The sequence below is a fragment of the Manacus candei genome, unplaced genomic scaffold (genome assembly GCF_025592945.1).
Source record: "Manacus candei isolate 608988 ecotype Guabito, Panama unplaced genomic scaffold, ASM2559294v1 h1tg000050l, whole genome shotgun sequence".
Lineage (NCBI taxonomy): Eukaryota > Metazoa > Chordata > Aves > Passeriformes > Pipridae > Manacus > Manacus candei.
In genome coordinates this window covers 6385437-6403566 of record NW_026138098.1, presented here as the reverse complement: position 1 = coordinate 6403566, position 18130 = coordinate 6385437, and the positions used below count along the sequence as shown (strand labels likewise).

The following is an 18130-nucleotide window of genomic DNA, read 5'->3' as shown; positions in this document are numbered from 1 at the left end:
CACCAGCACCTGCCCTGGTTACAGGTGCCAACCACAGAACTCCCACTGCCCCTCCTGTCCCTCATTAATTAATCCACCTCATCATCTCATTACAGCTGCCAATAAACCAGTCTCTTCCAGATAAAACAATTTTTCCCCTTAGTATCAGCCTATTCCAGAGGCAGTGGGACAACATTTCTACAGAGTTATCCCTGTGCAGTCCCAGGTTGCTCCAAGCCCTGTCCACCCTGGCCTTGGAAACTTCCAGGGATGGGGCAGCCACAACTTCTCTGGGCAACCTGTGCCAGGGCCTCACCACCCTCACAGGGAACAATTTCTTCCTAATATCCAGTACTGGAAGAATATATAAAAATACAAATTGTCAGAGAATAAACTGTTACTCCCCTTTGCTCTCCTGCATATCTATAAATCCATCAACAGGACTCCATAAACATCAAGTAAATTCCACTGCAGTGAATTCTGAAGGAAAACTATTGCAGAGAAAACAGCATTTGGTATTTAGTACTTAATTAAAGCTTCTAACTCCTAATTTCACCACAGGGATGTTATGTTTTGATATAATTTATTATTTATTTTCCCACTGACAACTGCCTGGATGCACTTGCAATTCACTTGGAAACATGAATTGGAAATTGTTTGCATGAGAGGGACAATTTTATAGCGATTAAAACTGATTTTAAAGTTATAACATATCCTATTTTATAGTAATTACTAAGGTTAATCCTAGAAAATTGATACCTCAATCAAATATCAATCACCAGGAATCCTGTAACACATGTAGTACCTTCTTACCTGCAGCCAACCTTTCCCAGTCTGGGATTAGGGTCAATACCAGTCTTGCTTTAGGTTCTAAGACTTAGATTGTATTTAGAATTTAAGTAGCAACGCCCCAAACTTGCTTCCAAAACCTTCCCAGCTCCTCCCTAAAACTCTGCACCACCTCACTCAGGCCTCTTTTTCCGGGCACACTCAGTAGTGTCTCTCCTGACCCCTCCTGACAAGGAGCAACTTCCCAGGGGAGTTTCTGGCCACGATCCTGATGCACACTCAGGTATTCAAACAAGGACTAAAACCAAAATCCTCTGAATCCAGCAGTGAAGGATTCCTGTATTCCCAAAGTCACAATCCAGGAACCAAATCTTTCCATCTCACTGAAGGATCACTGAGGATGCACCAACAGTGGCCTAATCACTGTTTATTGGCTCATTTAAACACGCCCAAAAACCATGTTAGAACAGGCTGAACACCTCAAATTAGCAATTACTGTGGCTGCTTAATGAAGATGCAGTGTATAGAGCAGGAACTTGTTAATAACTTCCTAATGCTGCACTGGATGAAGGCTTCAATTGTATTTTTCTTGCTCACTAGACACGAAAACAATTAAGAGGGACAGGAAATTATGATGCTCCATAACATTGTCCATTAATATTCTCCTAATGAGAGCTGAGCCCCAAAAAAACCAGTTGTAATTTAGTCTTATACAGTTCTAGGGTGGAGAGTGAGGTCATCACTCAATTCTTAAACATCCAAACGGAAATAATACACAGAAAGTCCCAACACCCAAAATTATGGAGCATCAGATTTTAATTGACATTTTTGTCTCTCCAGTTAAAACACATTTTTAAATGTGGTGAAATACAGAGAGTATTTATTTACTATCTTTCTGTACTCCTGATATTCCACAGGGCTAAGTTGTATATTGCTCCAATAGAATCCCTAAATGAGTAATTGTTCCAAGGATTTCTCTTCCCACTGATGTCCTTCCCCATTAATTTTCTCCCTTCAGCACAGGCAGCAATTCACCACTTTCCTTCAGCTCCTGTAAAGAAATAAATACAGCAATTATGGACATTTTGTGATTATGCCAACAGAATTTCACCAGGGAATGGTAATGGATAAGGAAATAACTCCCTGACTAGGAAGGGAATGCATTGATGACTCACTAGAGGTCCCTCTTGGCCAAGATACTGAGGTTTATAATGTTGTATTTAAATCCTATTTTGTGTCTGTTTAGTAAGAGAGGCAAAATATTTAGTGGAAAGGTAAACCTTCAAAAGAAGTGGTTGTTATCAACCTGATATTTCCTCCTGGATGTAATTCCAGATTCTCCTCCTAGATGTAACTCCAGATATATTTCAGGCATCCACAAAATTTTACAACATCTGAAAGGCCTCCCAAAAGTGAAAAATTACCATCCACTGATAAATTATGTTCCTCCTACCCATCAAAACCAACAAGACAATAAGATATTTTAAGGATTCTGAATAAGAGGTACTTGCCCATATTATCTCGATGATTGAAATTCAAATTAGAAGGCTGTTAACTTGTTAAAGAGCTACATAACACCAGGAAACAGTTTTAAAATAACATGGAATATATATTCTTTTCCCTCATCTCAAGAGGAACAGCTGTCTGTTTTATTCCATATTATGCTGCATTAAAAAATGCAATTTAAAACACTTACAACACTCATCCACCCATAGTGTGAATTAATACAGCCCAAAGATGCAAATAGACAAATTATATTTAAATACCAGGGAGAGAATTTTGCAGCATCTCCCAATGCCCAAGACTCTACTTACTGATCACTGAAAAAGCCCCCACACTCGTTAAATAAATAGAATTATCTATACAATTTAAGCAATACCCACACTTGTTAAATAAATAAAATTAATCCATAAAATTTAAGTCATATCAGTATTTTTTAGAATTAAATGAGATTTATTGATTGTGCCTTCCCAGGAGCTACAATGTCCATGGAATTGGCTATAAACCATCCAGACAGGAATGGGCTCAGGAGTATTTTGGATTGAGAACTCTGGGCCTGCTGTGTTACAAAAATCAACAACCAGAGGAGGAGATGCAGATCTATTTTTGTTGCTCCGGGGGCTGTTCAAACAACTGCAATAAACTTTGATTTTCTTCCAGGAATGAGACTGTTTGCAAGGAAAAATAAGTCTCACCCACTCGGTTTGAGAAAAAAGCAATGTCAGAAGTAAAACTAAGGAAGAGAAACCTGTAAAAATGGGTTTTACAGTAACTGAGTGTTGTCAAGGAAATACATCCCACAGCTAAATGGGAATGTTGGAGATTTAAAGCTCCTTTCCCTGGGTGTGAGCTCAGAGGAATCACAGGAAAAGCATCCAGGTCATCTGGGGTCAAGATTTGAGGCCACCATAGCAACTTCTGTAGGTTATGGGCAGAAAAAAAATCCTATTATTTGGAATAAAAACTCTATTTAATCTCCAACTTCTCCCATTCTTACCTTCACAATGTCCAACCCTCCAACCAGTTCTCCTTTCACGTAGAGCTGGGGGTACGTGGGCCAGTTGGAAAAGGTTTTTAATCCTTGTCTCACCTAAAAAAAAAAAAAATAAATACATCTGAAATGTAAATTTCTCCTTTAAAAATGCAAATTTAGGTTTTTCTCCAAAGCTCCAGGGAAATCCTCACTGATGGAGAAGCTTCGTTACCTCTTCGTCTTCCAGGATGTCAAAGGTCTCGTAGTCAATGCTAGAAAAAGGAAAAGAAATTCATTATTCAGTGTGGAGTTTGGAAAAACTCTCAAAGAAACAAAAACCCTCAAAAATTCTAGAAAACCCCTGACAATTCTCATAAAAACCCCCTCACAATTCTCAAAAACCCTTCACAATTCTCAAAAAAACCCGTCACGGTTCTCCAAAACACTCTCTCAAAATTCTCAATAATGGGTATATTTACAGGCCAGCTTCCAAATTACTCAGATATAACAGGTATTAGGAGGAAAAATCTCAATGCCAACTCTTATGCCAAGAACTGCAATGTAGAAAAATGCCTAATTTTATAAGAAACTCTTTAAAATGCACGGATGATACAATAAAAAATTAAGCCACGTATCTTAGGCTCTAACTGGCCACCATGTGTTCAAATTAATTCTGCTCACTATTAGCTTAAAAAAAATTAAAATAAAAAAAGACACACAAACTTCGGAGGTTTTTATTAAATAATCAACCAGCTGCAGCTCTTTCACCACCTTCAGAAAGTGCTTGTGTAAAACACAATAACCAAACTGCTGTGTAAATTTAATTTCTGGTTGATTCTTGTATGAATTTTGATGTGCAATCCCTAATTTTCTAAGAACTAGCACTTTTCAAGGATGTGGAATCCTGCAAGTGGAAAAGGACAATGATTTCAGTAACTGCTGTTTATTTTTGAGTTGCATATTGATATATAGTTATTTATTATCCCCAGAAGCCCATCCTAACACCCAATAATGAATTCAACTGCTTTAAAATACTATTTAAAAATAGAAACTTACATCTGGGGAACTATTCCACCAGTATTTTCTAACCTCTTGATTTATATTATGCAGTTTTTAAACCAAAACTGCTTCCCAAGTTCAGTAAAAAACAGTTACTTACCCAGTGTTATTCATAATTTCTATAATTTGCTTGCTGAAGCCACATTTTGCCATCTAAAATATAAAACATGCATTAAAATATAGATCTGTTGTGTTTAATCCACAAAATTCCAAATCCTCAGCTATTCCCAATTTATTGCTGGATAAGCCACTCCAGTTAATCTCTTTTTCATCCTTTATATCCTGCCTTATGTGGATTTAGAGAATAAATGTGCTTTACTTTGAGACATCAATACCCTTTACTTGCCATTCCAATAAACTACAACTAATACACAGCTGCTGAGTACAGCAGTTCCCAATTAAAATTAATTAATAATTAATATCTACTGTAAACTCCTCACATTGGCAGTATATGGACAAAAAAACCCAGTATTTTTTTTAGACACTGAATTTATATTCAGCAATAATAAAAAACAGGGACTGTTCTATGGCTTGAAAAAGTACCAAATAAAAGGACAAAAAACTAAGTTTCCAGCACTATTACCTTGAATTAACAAAAAATGAGGTAACTGTCACTGTTTAAAAAAAATATAATATATTCTGAAAGATTTTATCTCACCTGTTTGTTTCCCTTCATAAAGAGCATCACAGGAGCTTTGTTTATCAAGGATTTAAGCCTAGGGAAAGCAGGAAAAAGACATAAAATAGCTTGGTTATTATCCCAAAGTTTGTTGTCAGAGGAAAACAACATGTAAAAACAAAATAAAATTGAGAATTCCAGACTGGTTTGGGTTGGGAGGGGCCTTCCAGCCTATCCCATTCCAGGACCAGGCTGCTAAAAAAACTTGATAAAAACTTCACACTCCCATTCCACAGGTGCTCCTGCTGCTCCTTAGGGAGACATTTAACAACCTTAATTACTAAAGCACTTTAGGGAACTAGAAGACATTCCCCATTGCCTGATTTCCCCCAAAAGATTAAGCAAGGCAAAAAATTATGGATAAATTCAACCAAGTTGCTGCTTACACAAGTCAGGTCAAAAGCTATCACACAAAAAAATGTCTAATTTCATAAGAAACTCCTTATAATGCACAGAAGGGGGCTAAAAGACTTTCTAGAGCAAGTTTTTAAAGGCCATCTTGAGACAATCTCACCTCTATCTCTAAAACTCAAATTGTGAAAGGCAGTGATTGGGTTTTGTGGCCTCAGTGAAACACTTTACAAGTGGAGTAACAAAAAAAAAAGAATAAATTAATAAATCCACAGCTGTGGAAGCGTTAATTATCACCACATTGAAATGGAATGTATTAAATTATTTCTTCACTGCACTGAGAAGGCAAAAGCACCTGGAGGAGTCACATCCAGAGCACAGTAAAACCTGGAATCTGTGCTGACACATTTGCCTTCCGGGTACAGTCCACCTTCTTGGAAAACATCCTCTTTGCATGTCTTAATGGCACTATTCCCATAAAAATTAGGGAAAAAAAAGCCACATCTAAGAGCAACTTGGGCAGCAGAGTGACTGATATCCAGATGTCAGATATCCAGAGCCTGGAATTCTGGGAGTGGATCTTCATACGGGGAGGTTAAAGGAGGACAAATTGGCATCCAGATGCTCCATCCAAGTCAGGAATCAACAGAATTCCCACTGCTGCAGCACAGATTTGTGTTGCCAAGGTGAAAGAAAACAGGAACTGAAGGACACGAGTAGAAAATGAGGAGACAAGAGCAGGGATTCTCTCCAGTGACATCAGAGGTCTATGACAAATAAAGCTGATAAAAGCTACTCATGTTTAAAAGACGATTTTTCCAGTTATCTCTAAAGAATAAATTCTCAAAAGAGACACAAGAAGGAATCTCTGTATTCCTGCTACAAGTAAAAATGAAACACATATATAACTAAAGACTATTGGGTCACTACAATTTTATATTAAGTGACTGACGGATAAAAACCAGAATATTTGAAACAACTGAAGAGTTCTGTAAGTAAGTTCTTGATGCAGTTTTGATAAAATCAAAGAGCAGGAATTTATATGAGGCTTTTCCCTATGCAAACAAACTTAAAGGAAACCTCAAAAACAGATACCCTGCAAAACTCCTCCCACCTGTCCTCCAACTTCTGGGCCTTGGGACAGATCGTGTCCAGCTCTCCAGATGCCTCAAGTTCCTAGGGAAATTGGGAAGGAAAAGGACATGTAAAAAGCATGAAAAACATGCTCTGACAACCAAAGATACTCAGAAAATCCCAGTTTCTTACCTTGATAATATCCAGCCCCCCTATGAGCTCTCCATTCACGTAGAGCTGAGGGTAAGTTGGCCAATTCGAGTAAGTTTTGAGTCCCTGACGAACTTCTTCATCAGAAAATATGTCAAAGCTGCTGAAGGAAACACCATGTTTGTTCAGGATCTCCACTATTTGCTTGCTGAAACCTGCAGAGACAGAAACAGGAATTAAACAGGATTTTAAACAAAGCATTCCCACGCCTGTGTTAAACTTTATTCAGTTAAAAACCATGATATTTCTAGATAGTAAGTTCAAAACAGCTCTAGTTGTTCTTCTTTGCTCTATCAATATCCTCAAATATTATAAATGGGAAAAAAAAATTTATTACTGTTAGTTGATTTATTACTTATCACTAGTTTAACTTAAAACCTGACTTTTATGTTTTCTACTGTTTTGCTTTAGGAGCATCCTTTCCTACTTTGTGATAAAAGGCAAATTCCTTTTTAAATTTTTTATGTTCTCCTGAGTACTTAATATTATTTTACTCCCCTTGTGACACTTTCATATGATGTTTTGTTTCCCTTAATGACAGATTTTCTTATGTCATGCCCACAGCAGGATATTAAGCACTGAATATTATGATTTTACAACCAGATTTTATACGTTCAGCAGTGGCCAATTGGAGAAGAAAAGTTTCTCCCTTTTGTAACTAAGCATCTTTTTCCCAAGAAAATCATCACATTATTTGTAAAAAGTTGTAGGTATGAAAATTTTATTATTATGGAATTTACAGTCATCTTTTTACACCTCCCAGACAACACAATCCCATCGTTTGCAAAAAGGATCCGGGAGAATTTGCCCATAAATCAATGTGATAATAAGGTTTTATATCTTTGCCAACTCATTCTGGTTTGCATTCAAACACCCTTGCAATCCTACCAATTCCCTCAAAGAATTCCAACAAATGCTGTGCAGACAAATGAAAACCTCTATACAAATATTAAATAAAAAAAGGGGGGAAAGGCAATGCTTAAAGGCTTTAATAAAAGAATAGAAACCCAAGGTTTAAATGAGGAAAAAAACGGAAGTGGCAGAACAGAATAACCTTTGATTTCAGCTCTTAGCTTTGAAATATGGGGTTTTATTGCAGTTTTCATGTGTAATTTCTTGAGATATGAAGCAGCAGTTTTTATACTGGTGGCATCCAAGTTGCTTTTCTTTGCACGACTGAAGTGTTGAGTTCATGTACAGCCTGAAGTCAAACAGATCCTGGAATTTCTCCTACATCTGGGAGTTCATTAATAAACAGCTAAAGGCTGATTGCTGCTGGTTATTCCAATATATTAACTCATTTCTACTGTAAGGAACTGGGGAGGGGAAAAAACCCCAGCTTTATTTTAGCTGTAGGCAATTCCATGCAAACCAGAAAGACTGACTGGTTGGGACTCATTTGGAAGTGTTGTGTTTAGGGATAAAGTGCCCAAACAGCTTCACTTCCATAACAAAAGGGAATTTAGGTAGAATTTCTGAAGAAGTGTCTGACAAGGAATAATTAAACTGCTGACAAAATGGTTTAAGTGTTATCTGTGTGATCACAGATTCCACAGCAATAAAAACACCCTGAACAAATTATTGATGGAGGAAATAAATAAATACTGCCAAATAAATGCCAATACCACCAAATAAATACCAATACTGCCAAATAAATACCAATACTAGCAAATACATACCAAGACTACCAAATAAATCCACTGAAATAATACAGCATCTGTAGCAACCACATACAAGTGTCAGTAAACACACATCTGAGGGAACAAACCATACTCCTATCTCTGCTCAGCTGGTTTTTCCAAGGAAAAAAATATGAAAAACTACAATAAAATCCCAAAATTCCTGCTGGATAAGGTCTCCTTCACTTGCCAACTGAACCAAAGAGTCCAGCAAGTCTGATTTGTATCAAAATAGATACAAATTAAAAATATCTTCACCTTTAAACAAGCCTGACTCCTGTATTTAATTCTATTTTTATTACTTCTACTATTGATAAAACAGATCCAGATCATCACTGACGAAATTTTAAATTATCTTCACCTTGAAAAAGATGAAAATGTTGACAAAATGTTTAATTACCTGCCCCTTGAAATAGATTTTGTCTTTTTTAAGAAATTTAATGGACCCAACTAACATTTCCCAACTACTGCCAGAAACCAGAACATCAGCCTAAGGCAGCACAATATCTACCTGTAAATTAAGAGCTGGCAATTCAAATAATTTCATGTGTTCAGTCCATCTTAATACATACTTCTATTTAGGCAAGCACCTCCTGTGCACTTTTCCTGGGGTACCAGCAAATTGAGAGGTTGAAGAAATATCTGAATAACCACAAATTCTAGACACCCCAAAAGTTCTCAGAAATCCCAGAAGCTCATCAGAGCCTACTACAGAACAAGCCAAACTTTCCATTCCTAGACAATTATCTATAATTTCCCGTTATATGGAACTTCTACACAGCTACAACCACATTGTTACGTGATACAAATGCAGAATTATCTACACAGAAAAAGATGGAACTTCATCAGCTCTTCACAGGAAGATATAGACTGTTAGCACCTGATTCAACCCCAGTGTCAACCCCAATAGGCCCATCCAGCAGTTCAACCACTGTGGCCTCTCCTCTCAGCTACTTTATTTGCCAAGCATTGCTCCTGAATCAAAGCCACCTGAAATTAAGGAAAATACTCCTATATTCACTCTAGGGACTCAGCTTCTCAATTCCAACAACCACATAAGAGCAGAGGTTTCCTAGTAATTAAAAATTTTGTCTTTTGACATTTGTTCCTGAGCTTTTCATGTAGATCAACACTTTAAGTTAGTCAGAAACTGAGCACTAAACCATCAGCAAGAGTTAAAGAGAACGAGGTTTAAGAAAAAACATTTCCACTGAGGGAGAAACACACAGAACCATGGAGTGGTTTGGGTGGGAAGGGACCTTAAAGCTCATCCAGTGCCACCCCCTGCCATGGGCAGGGACACCTTCCACTATCCCAGGTTGCTTCAAGCCCCACCCATGCCATGAATAAACACAGGAAAACTGTCCCGGTTCAAGGATAACACTGCACATCCCATATTCTTTTGGAAGCTCCTAATCTGTGACTCCATTTCCACAATTTAACTGAGGGAATAACAATTCTCCAGTTTCATCTGAGCAACACGAAAATCCTCCCATTAACAGGTGAACAAGGCACTGTTGGGGCGTATCTCCCCAACCTCCATAAATCCGACAAATGCTGCCAAACCGGACACAAACTCCAGGAATTCCTCACCACAGCGAGGTTCTTTGGGAGAGCCCTTCATGAAGAGCATGCAAGGGGCAGCATTGATGAGCTTCTTCAGACGTGCATTGAGATCCTCCTTGGCGCTGTCGCTGGAGGAGGGAGACAGGGACGTGCCGGATATGTGGCGCTGCACCTTCTTGGTCAGCTCGGGGGCATGGGCACCATCCAGCCTGTCCACTTTCTGGGAATTCTGAAGGAACCAAAGCACAGGCTCGGGTTAAAGGACTCAATTCAGAATTTGTACTGTAATAAAAACAGAGTAAACCCATTATATAAAGTATAGATTTGCACATGCAGGGGGGGTTTAGGGTCTGGAGTTCCCAGGCTCGTACCCTTTTGTTGTCTGGTTGGTCTTAATGGTAGCAAATTTGCTATTAGAAATATACTGGTAAAGAAAATATTATGAGTTTTATTATCACAGGCAAATGCAACCCAAACATATTTGTTATTTCTATTATTACTTTATTTACTTGGCTTTTTGCCATGTTGTAGAACTACAAGACGACATGGAAATACGACTGTGAATTTTTTGACCCAATACAAGTTACAACTACTATTAAAAAAAAAAAACAAAACAAAACACAACAATAACAACAAAAAAACCCACACAAAATAAAAAAACAATAATTAATAAATAAATAAAAATGCATGAATTCCAAACCAGTTAAGGAAGCTCTGAAATATTACATCTAGAGTGCAAAAATCATTTCTATCTACTTTTTTAGGTTCCACTAGATAGACTTCAATCTGATACAGAAGTGTTCCCTCACTGAGAAAGTTCTTAATGTTCTGGGAGCAGTATTACAAAAGTATACATACATGGAATCCAGTTTCTCTTAAATCCTTTTTCCCTTAAACAAATTTTCTCTTAAACCCATTTTCTCTTACCTTAAAGAACAAAAACGTTGGAACAGAACTAATTCCATATTTTTCAGATACTTCAGGCACAGCTTCAGCTTCCAACTAAAAACCAAAGCAAAAAACACCAGATTATTTTCCTAATCTTCTTTCAAGTTTCACTGTGGGTGTCAATGCTGTCTGGAATGTTCTTCTGGGCATTTTCTACATTTAAACAGGGTCTGATGCTGAAGTTGGGGAGACATTTGCATTTAAATGAGACTCTCTGTGCTGGGTGTCTCCCCCTGAACCTCGGCGGTGTCAAAACAGGTTCAGAGGTTTTTATTTTGTTGCACATTCCAAGAGGCGCCCGGAGGCTGCGAATAAAATTTTTTGGTGCACTCGTGACCCTGTAAATTTTCAATCCTGTGCAGCTCCCACTATATTGAAATCCATAAATCACTGACCCAGCCATGTCACCTCATGGGGCGGGAGTTGTGCCCACAGCAATCCCGGCTCTTGGCTCTATTGACTCATTCCGGGGCTCTACATCACCACTGACATTTGCAGCCTCCTGCAAATTAGCCAGGAAAAAAGGAGGGGTTCTTCCCCACTAAACTTTATTTTTAACTCCTGCACGGCTGCTGAGTGGCAAACTTGAGCTTATTGCTTCCAGTTTCATCCAGCATTCAGTGCACAACTTGAAATTATGTAATGTAGTAATTTGCTATGAAAGTATGTCTTAACTCAAATTTTGAGCTGCTCCAGCTCTACAGGCTCTTAATGAGCCCACTAATGACAGAAGCAAACCAGTAAAATCAAAACTGAAAGCCCAAGCCTCATATCCTCTTGTGTAAATCAATGCTCCAATTGAGAAACTAAAGCTAGAAATTGAAAGCTTATATTCAATTGAAACTAAATTAAAAGAGAATAGATAATTCCAATTACCTATTCTCTTTCCAGTGGCATATGATGACTTCTACATTTAAAATTAATTTTCTTTCCCAGTAAAACTTCCTGTTTGGATACTTCTATATATTTATTATATTTATTTTTATATATATTTATATTTATTTAGAGATAATTCCACTCAGAACAGATTTAATTTCATATTTCAGTAACCTGCTTTTACTGGTACAACTTCCCAAAATGTTGCTTCTAAGTGTTTTGGGATCTATACACACTTTCATTTCAACCAAATATCTGAGGAGTTAACAGGTTTCTGACAAAAAAAAGGCAGGTTTGGCTATTTTGGAATACAAAATGCCACAAAACTTTCAAAATCAAATACATTCCTTATGAGGAGCTTCTCCCACCAAAACATGTATCAAGAAAATTCACCCAAGAATTTCAGTAGCTTATTTTCTCTAATCAAGTAATATTTGGCAGAGGGAAGTAGGGAGAAGGATGTGCCATTATTTTAGTTTTACAGCACTGGATCACTTTGGAACCTTGTTGATAGAAAATAAATTGCAGCAGAATAATAAAGATCATAAATAAATAACATATGAATAATAAAAAGGCAATTGAGACTTTTCAAACTCTGTTGGCCTGACTAAAAGCTACTAAACTCCAGATAAATTTAAGCATCTTGAATTTGCAAAATGTTGAAAACCTGTGTTTTGAAGCTCCAAGTCATAAAATACCATTAAAATAGTTCTGACCTGTTTTACAAACACCAACTGAGAGGCATCATTAAGAAACTCTCACACACAGAACCTGAAGGCTTATTGGAAGAAATCAAATTCCAGACTCACACACAGCTGGCTGCCCCAGTACTCCCTGCCCTCAGCAACACAGAGGTGTCTCACTAATGAGAGAAATTTGTGTTAAAACCAAGAGCATGTGGACAAAGTGCATTCGTTTCTCCTTCCCCTTGGATTTCTTGCTGGGATGTGAAGAGATTCTCACAAAAACAGAGCACCTCAGCTGTGTTTATGTCATCCAGAACTACACAACTGTCACCTGACAGTGACAGTGTTGCACAGACTGAATTCACCTTCCTGAAGGTTCATCTTTAGTACCACAGAAAACCTCTGTGAATTCTGAGATCCCTTTGACTGACCAACAACATCCCCAAGGTTGGGTGAGCAACCTGGTCTAATGGAAGGTGTCCCTGCTCATGGCAGGGGCTTAGAAGTGTATGGTTTTTAAGGTTCTTCCAATCCAAACCATTCCAGGATTCCATGTCTGACATGACCAAGCCCATCATGCCCCCAGTGGTGGCAGCGCCTTGGGGACAACAGATTTAAGAAGGTGAAAACGTGTTCAAGTCATATCTTCAAATGTGAAGCCACTTCAAAAACAACCTCACCCATATTTGGTAATACTTTAGTTTATAATAATGACTCTTCTGTGTTTAAAAGAGGCTCCTCTGCCTGACTCACCTGCACAAAGGTGACCTGTGTGTGCTCCTTGGCCAGTGCTGCCATGACCTCGTTCATCTGTGCACACTGAGGAGCCCATGGTGCCCAGAAATGGACAACTACCAGGGATCTGGGAAAATCAACAGCATTTAAGTGTTAAGGAAAGACTCAAGCAAAAATAAACAGAATCGCAGAGTCACTGAGGGTGGAAAAGAGCTCCAAGATCACTGAGTCCACCCTGTACCTGATCCCCACCTTGTCCCCCAGACCAGAGCACTGAGTGCCATGTCCAATCATTCCTTGGACACCTCCAGGGATGGGGACTTCACAAAACAACCCACCCACACCCACACCATCTTCCTGAGGAAAAAAGAAAATCCAGCAAGTGAAACTACGAAAGTTTTCTAGGACTTGCCCACAGAACTTCAGTGATTTTTCAGGAAACATTCCAAATCCCAACCAGCCTCAATACAAAGAAAAATGTCTCACTAATGCTATTTTTCTGCTTTTATTCGCTTCAACTTCTTATTCCAGCCTCAATCAGGTTTCCTGGAACGTTTTGTATTGATTCCACACAGCATTCAAAGCTGGGAAGTCACAGGTGTGAGCAGAAATCCCAACACACTGGGTACCAGGAGCTAATTCCCACAAACTTAAACATACTTGAATGACAACAGTGACAAGATATTGAAATTTTCAATTCCCTTTTCTAGTTTTGCTGAGGTCAAACCCACTGGAAAATGGGAATAAAGAATAAAAGATACTACGTACTACTACTACTAATTTATTCAGAAAGATAAAGAAATCAAGTCAACAATATCACAGAAGCCATTTAGTGTCTTTTATTACTAAATAATGGACATTCATTATAAATTGTAACAGCAGGACAACATCCTTATTGGAATAGTTACCTGCTGTAACTACACACCCTGAATACTTTAAGGTTCATAAACTTGATTTTACAAAGCAATTCTAGAAAATTCTGGTAGAGAACCAATAGGAAAACCTTTCTTTTTCCCCATCATGCCCTCAGAGTGTGGTCCTGCTTCAAAAGCCAATTAAAGCCTCAATTATGGAATGACAAGGCAGCTTTGTTGTTGTGCAAGTTTCAACCTTGCAAATTTAGACCCGAGCTCAGGAACAGTCCAGGACAATCTTCTCCAGGGTTCTCCCCTGTATAATTCTCCAAGACTCTTGTACACAAGATCCCAAAACTGTCTCTCCTGAATTCCAACAAAACAGAGCAGGGGAAGAGGCAGGTTCTAGCCCAGGTAGCCCCCACAGACATGGGTCTCCTCAACATTCCAACAGTTTTCAGCTCAGAGACACATTTAATTAAGACTTTTGAGCCAACAGGGACCAGCTTTTCACATCACACCAACCAACACTTCTTGCCACAGAGTAATGAGGGGAAAATAATTAGGCAGGTTGGGCATTGATACATCTGAGTACACCCAGTGACAACGACAGAACATTTAAAATGGAAAAAGCAGCAGCAAATTTATAAGAAAAGGTGCTTCCACTGGCTAAAGAAATAGTGGAAGAAAAGAGAACAGAGGACACAGAAATAGCCTAATGGTCACACATCAGATTACTGTTTTGATGCACCTTCTTTCTGTTAACTTTTCCATTCTCTGCCAGAAATGCAGATTCTTACCTTGTATTTCCAAGTTCTCAGTTTAATTTAGTGTCCATAGCAGGACACATCCGATTACAGGACAAATAATCACATGATTATTTAATCCTCATCCCACCAGAGCCTCTCTTTCCTTCCCAACATCCATTTACAATACATTCAATTTTAAAATTAATTTAAATTTAACATATTTTAGTTTAATTCGAACCAAGAGTTTTGGAGTTGGTTTTTGTTGGTATGGGTTTTTTTTAATTAATTCACAGAATGTTTCCAATTTTACAACTGAACTGCCCTCTGAGCACTTAAATTTAACCTTAAAAAATAGCAAGAGTAATAGAAAACATTAAGAATTAAAATAAAGACTTGGCAAAATGAAGCACATAAGTGATTCTAAACAAAGTATTCCCTACATCCTGCAAAGTATTCCCTCCATTTTGACACATGACAGTTCCCTCTGCAATGTCCTCGCACAAGAATTCAGCTGAAGGACAATTCCAGAAAAGAAACTGGAAGTGATGCAGCAAGTTTCGAAAAAATTTTGGTTTCTTTTTCCCCATAATCAACATTTATCAAGGTTTCCTTATGCTGGCCTTAGGAATGTGATGCTGGTGGTTTCATCATTCATTTAATCACTAAAGTACCCATTCATCTGTAATTACAGTGGTGGTTATTGCAACTCTTGCCTCCCAAAGTAAAACATGAGCACGGAATGCTGCAATAAGATCCTTGGAAGCGTTCAAGGCCAGGCTGGACAGGGCTTGGAGCAACCTGGGCTAGTGGAAGGTGTCCCTGCCCATGGCAGGGGGTGGAATGGGATGAGCTTTTATGTCCATACCAACCCAAAACATTCCATGACTCCATGAAAGGAGAATAACTCATTTTAAGAGCACAAAAACAGATTAACAAGGAACCAGCCCCGTGGCACGAGATGAATAATTCAATGCCACTCTCTTTCTCCATAAACAACCCAGTGCTGCTGTTTCCACTGAAAACACCGTGCAGTGACTGCTGGTTTTGCCGACACCTTGGGAGTCTGCAGAAGAACAACCTTAAATCGCAGGGTGGCTCTATTTTGTATCACTTTTCTGCCGATTTGCCCATTTGGCCACCGTGTCCCTGCAGCAGCTGCCGCAGGGTGACACCTCCAGCTGCGCCCTCCTGGAGCAACCCCAGGCAAGAATCGGGGCTTAAGAACATCGCGCCAAGACCCCAACCCGCAGCCTTTGTTCAATTTATGGGCTTGGCTGGGTTTTTTTTTTTTTTCTTTTCCTTTCCCCGCGCGGGTTGTGCTGAGCCCCGAGCTGTGCCCTGGGGGACGGCGGGACGGGACCCCCGGGAAGGAACCCCCAGGGATGGCACCCCCGGGACGGGAAACCCCGACACGGGACTCCCGGAGGGAACCGCGGGAGGGGCCCCCAGGACGGGGCCTTCGGGATGGGGCAGGCGGGACCCCCGTGCCACCCCTCGGTGCCCCCTCACCTGTCGCGGAGCTGCAGCAGCTCCTGGAGCTGCTCGGCGGATCCCGCGGCCGCCACCGCCCCCGCCATGGCCCGGCAGGGACAGAGGGAGGGATGGAGGGAGGGGACAGCGGGCACGTGGGGACACCGGGAGGCACGTGGATCCGCCCGGATCAGGTGGTTCCGCCCGGATCGCGTGGGTTTGCCCCCCGTCACGTGGCGCCTCCCATTCCATTCCCACCCCTTTTCCATAGGCAGGGATAGCTTTCATGGGCCAGGGTGTTCCAAAGCCCCGTCCGACCTGACCTGGAGCGCTCCTGTTCCAGGAACGTGTAATCTAGTGTTCGAAAGTAAAAGTAAATATTTCTGTTAAAATAATATAAATAATATCAGAAAAATAAAAACATATCAGAAAAATAAATACGTGTAAATATATATGAAATATCTGAAACGTGGAAAATGTATGATTTCCTTAAGAAAGGCTAGTCTTTGATCTCTGTAGACTTTCAAGCCTAATCAACAAGAAATGAGATTTAATCTGTGAAATGCAGTGTCCCAACAAGCTCTAAGTGGTATCCTGGTGTTGGAAAGACAAATTCCTGGTCAGTGGAATTGCCTTGTTAAGGTTTAGGACTTGATGTTTTTCAGTGATCTCAACGAGGGGCTCTCAGGTCTCCCTGGAGCCTTCCCTTCTCCAGGTGAACACCCCCAGCTCTTCCAGCCTGGCTCCAGAGCAGAGCTGTTCCAGCCCTTGGAGCATCTCCATGGCCTCCTCTGGACTCGCTCCAACAGCTCCATGTCCTTCCTGTGCTGTGCCCCCAGAGCTGGAGGCAGCTCTGCACGTGGGGTCTCACTTGAGGGGCAGAGGGGCAGAATCCCCCTTCCCCTGCTGCCCACGCTGTGGGATCAGCCCAGGACATGCACCAGCACACCCAAGTCCTTCTCCCAGGGCTGCTCCATCTGTTCATCCCCAGCCTGGATTGATCCTGGGGGTTGCCCTGACCCAGGTGCAGCACCAGCACTTGGCCTTGTTAAACCTCATGAGATTCCCATGATCCCACTGCTCAAGCTTGTCCACGTCCCTCTGGATGGCCCTGCCCTTCAGGTGTGTCACTGATGGTGCCCTTGACCCCTTCATTTGTGTCCTTAATGAAGCTGTCAAATAACACTGATCCCAGCACGGACCCTGAGGGGCACCACTGGTCACTCCTGTCCATCAGGACTCAGAGCCATTGATCACCACCTTCTGGAATATCAGGTTGCTGCTCAGGACGACATGTTCCCATTTTCCTTTGTGTTTGCCAAGATGTTCTGTGGAAAAGAATCCGAGATATCGTCAAGTGAAATGAGATTCTCACTCCTGGAGCTCATGGCCCATAAATCTGTAGCTGGAAGCAGGATTACCCCTGGTGATGGGAAATGTGGTCTGGAGAGATGGAACAGGATAAGAAGAGTGCCTAATAATCCTTCTGATGCATAAAGAGAAAAAAATAACCTAAAATACTCTTACCTCTGTTAAAAAGATGGTCATAAAGCATCCTGAAATTTTACAATAAATTTCATGTCAATTTTTGACACATTAATCTTCAGTATTTTGAAATAAATCTCAAGACCAAATCAGAAATTAATAAAAAATAAAATATTAATATTTTCATTTCTTGTCTTTTCTCAAAGACCATTTCTAAGAAAACAAGAGCATATTTCTGAAGAAAACAAAGAAAAAATATGGGAAACTACATATTTTCTATAAATAAATGCTGGTTGATATAAAGTACATGCGTGGAGGGAAGAAAGTCTAATTCTGTTTATTTTTTCTGACATTTTAACCTGACAAAACCCCAGTGGAGTAATGAGAAATTTGAACCTTTAGGGAAAGCCTATTTGAGATTTTATACCCTATTTTGCTGAGTTTCAGACCTTTTAAAAATTATTGTTC

The 18130-nt window shown here is 39.8% G+C and overlaps 1 protein-coding gene across 1 annotated transcript; it reads right to left on the bottom strand.

The window, feature by feature from the left end:
• Window positions 1-1566: 1566 nt before the first annotated feature.
• Window positions 1567-16356, bottom strand: GLRX3 (glutaredoxin 3). The gene is made up of 11 exons (XM_051801204.1): window positions 16217-16356; window positions 13123-13231; window positions 10787-10861; window positions 9887-10088; window positions 6597-6769; window positions 6445-6506; window positions 4959-5016; window positions 4401-4453; window positions 3474-3513; window positions 3266-3358; window positions 1567-1819 (listed from the first exon to the last, which is right to left on the bottom strand). Exons 1-11 carry the CDS (start codon window positions 16282-16284, stop codon window positions 1769-1771), a joined length of 984 nt encoding a protein of 327 aa, XP_051657164.1. The 5' UTR covers window positions 16285-16356; the 3' UTR covers window positions 1567-1768.
• Window positions 16357-18130: the final 1774 nt, after the last annotated feature.

Bases quoted from the DNA above. Each gene is read 5' to 3' on its own strand.
- GLRX3 (XM_051801204.1), bottom strand. From the start codon at position 16,284: ATGGCGGGGGCGGTGGCGGCCGCGGGATCCGCCGAGCAGCTCCAGGAG. The intron at 13,232-16,216 runs GTGAGGGGGCAC...TGATTTTCCCAG, and splicing joins CTGCTGCAGCTCCGCGACAG to ATCCCTGGTAGTTGTCCATT. The intron at 10,089-10,786 runs GTAAGAGAAAAT...TGGTTCCTTCAG, and splicing joins CAACGTTTTTGTTCTTTAAG to AATTCCCAGAAAGTGGACAG.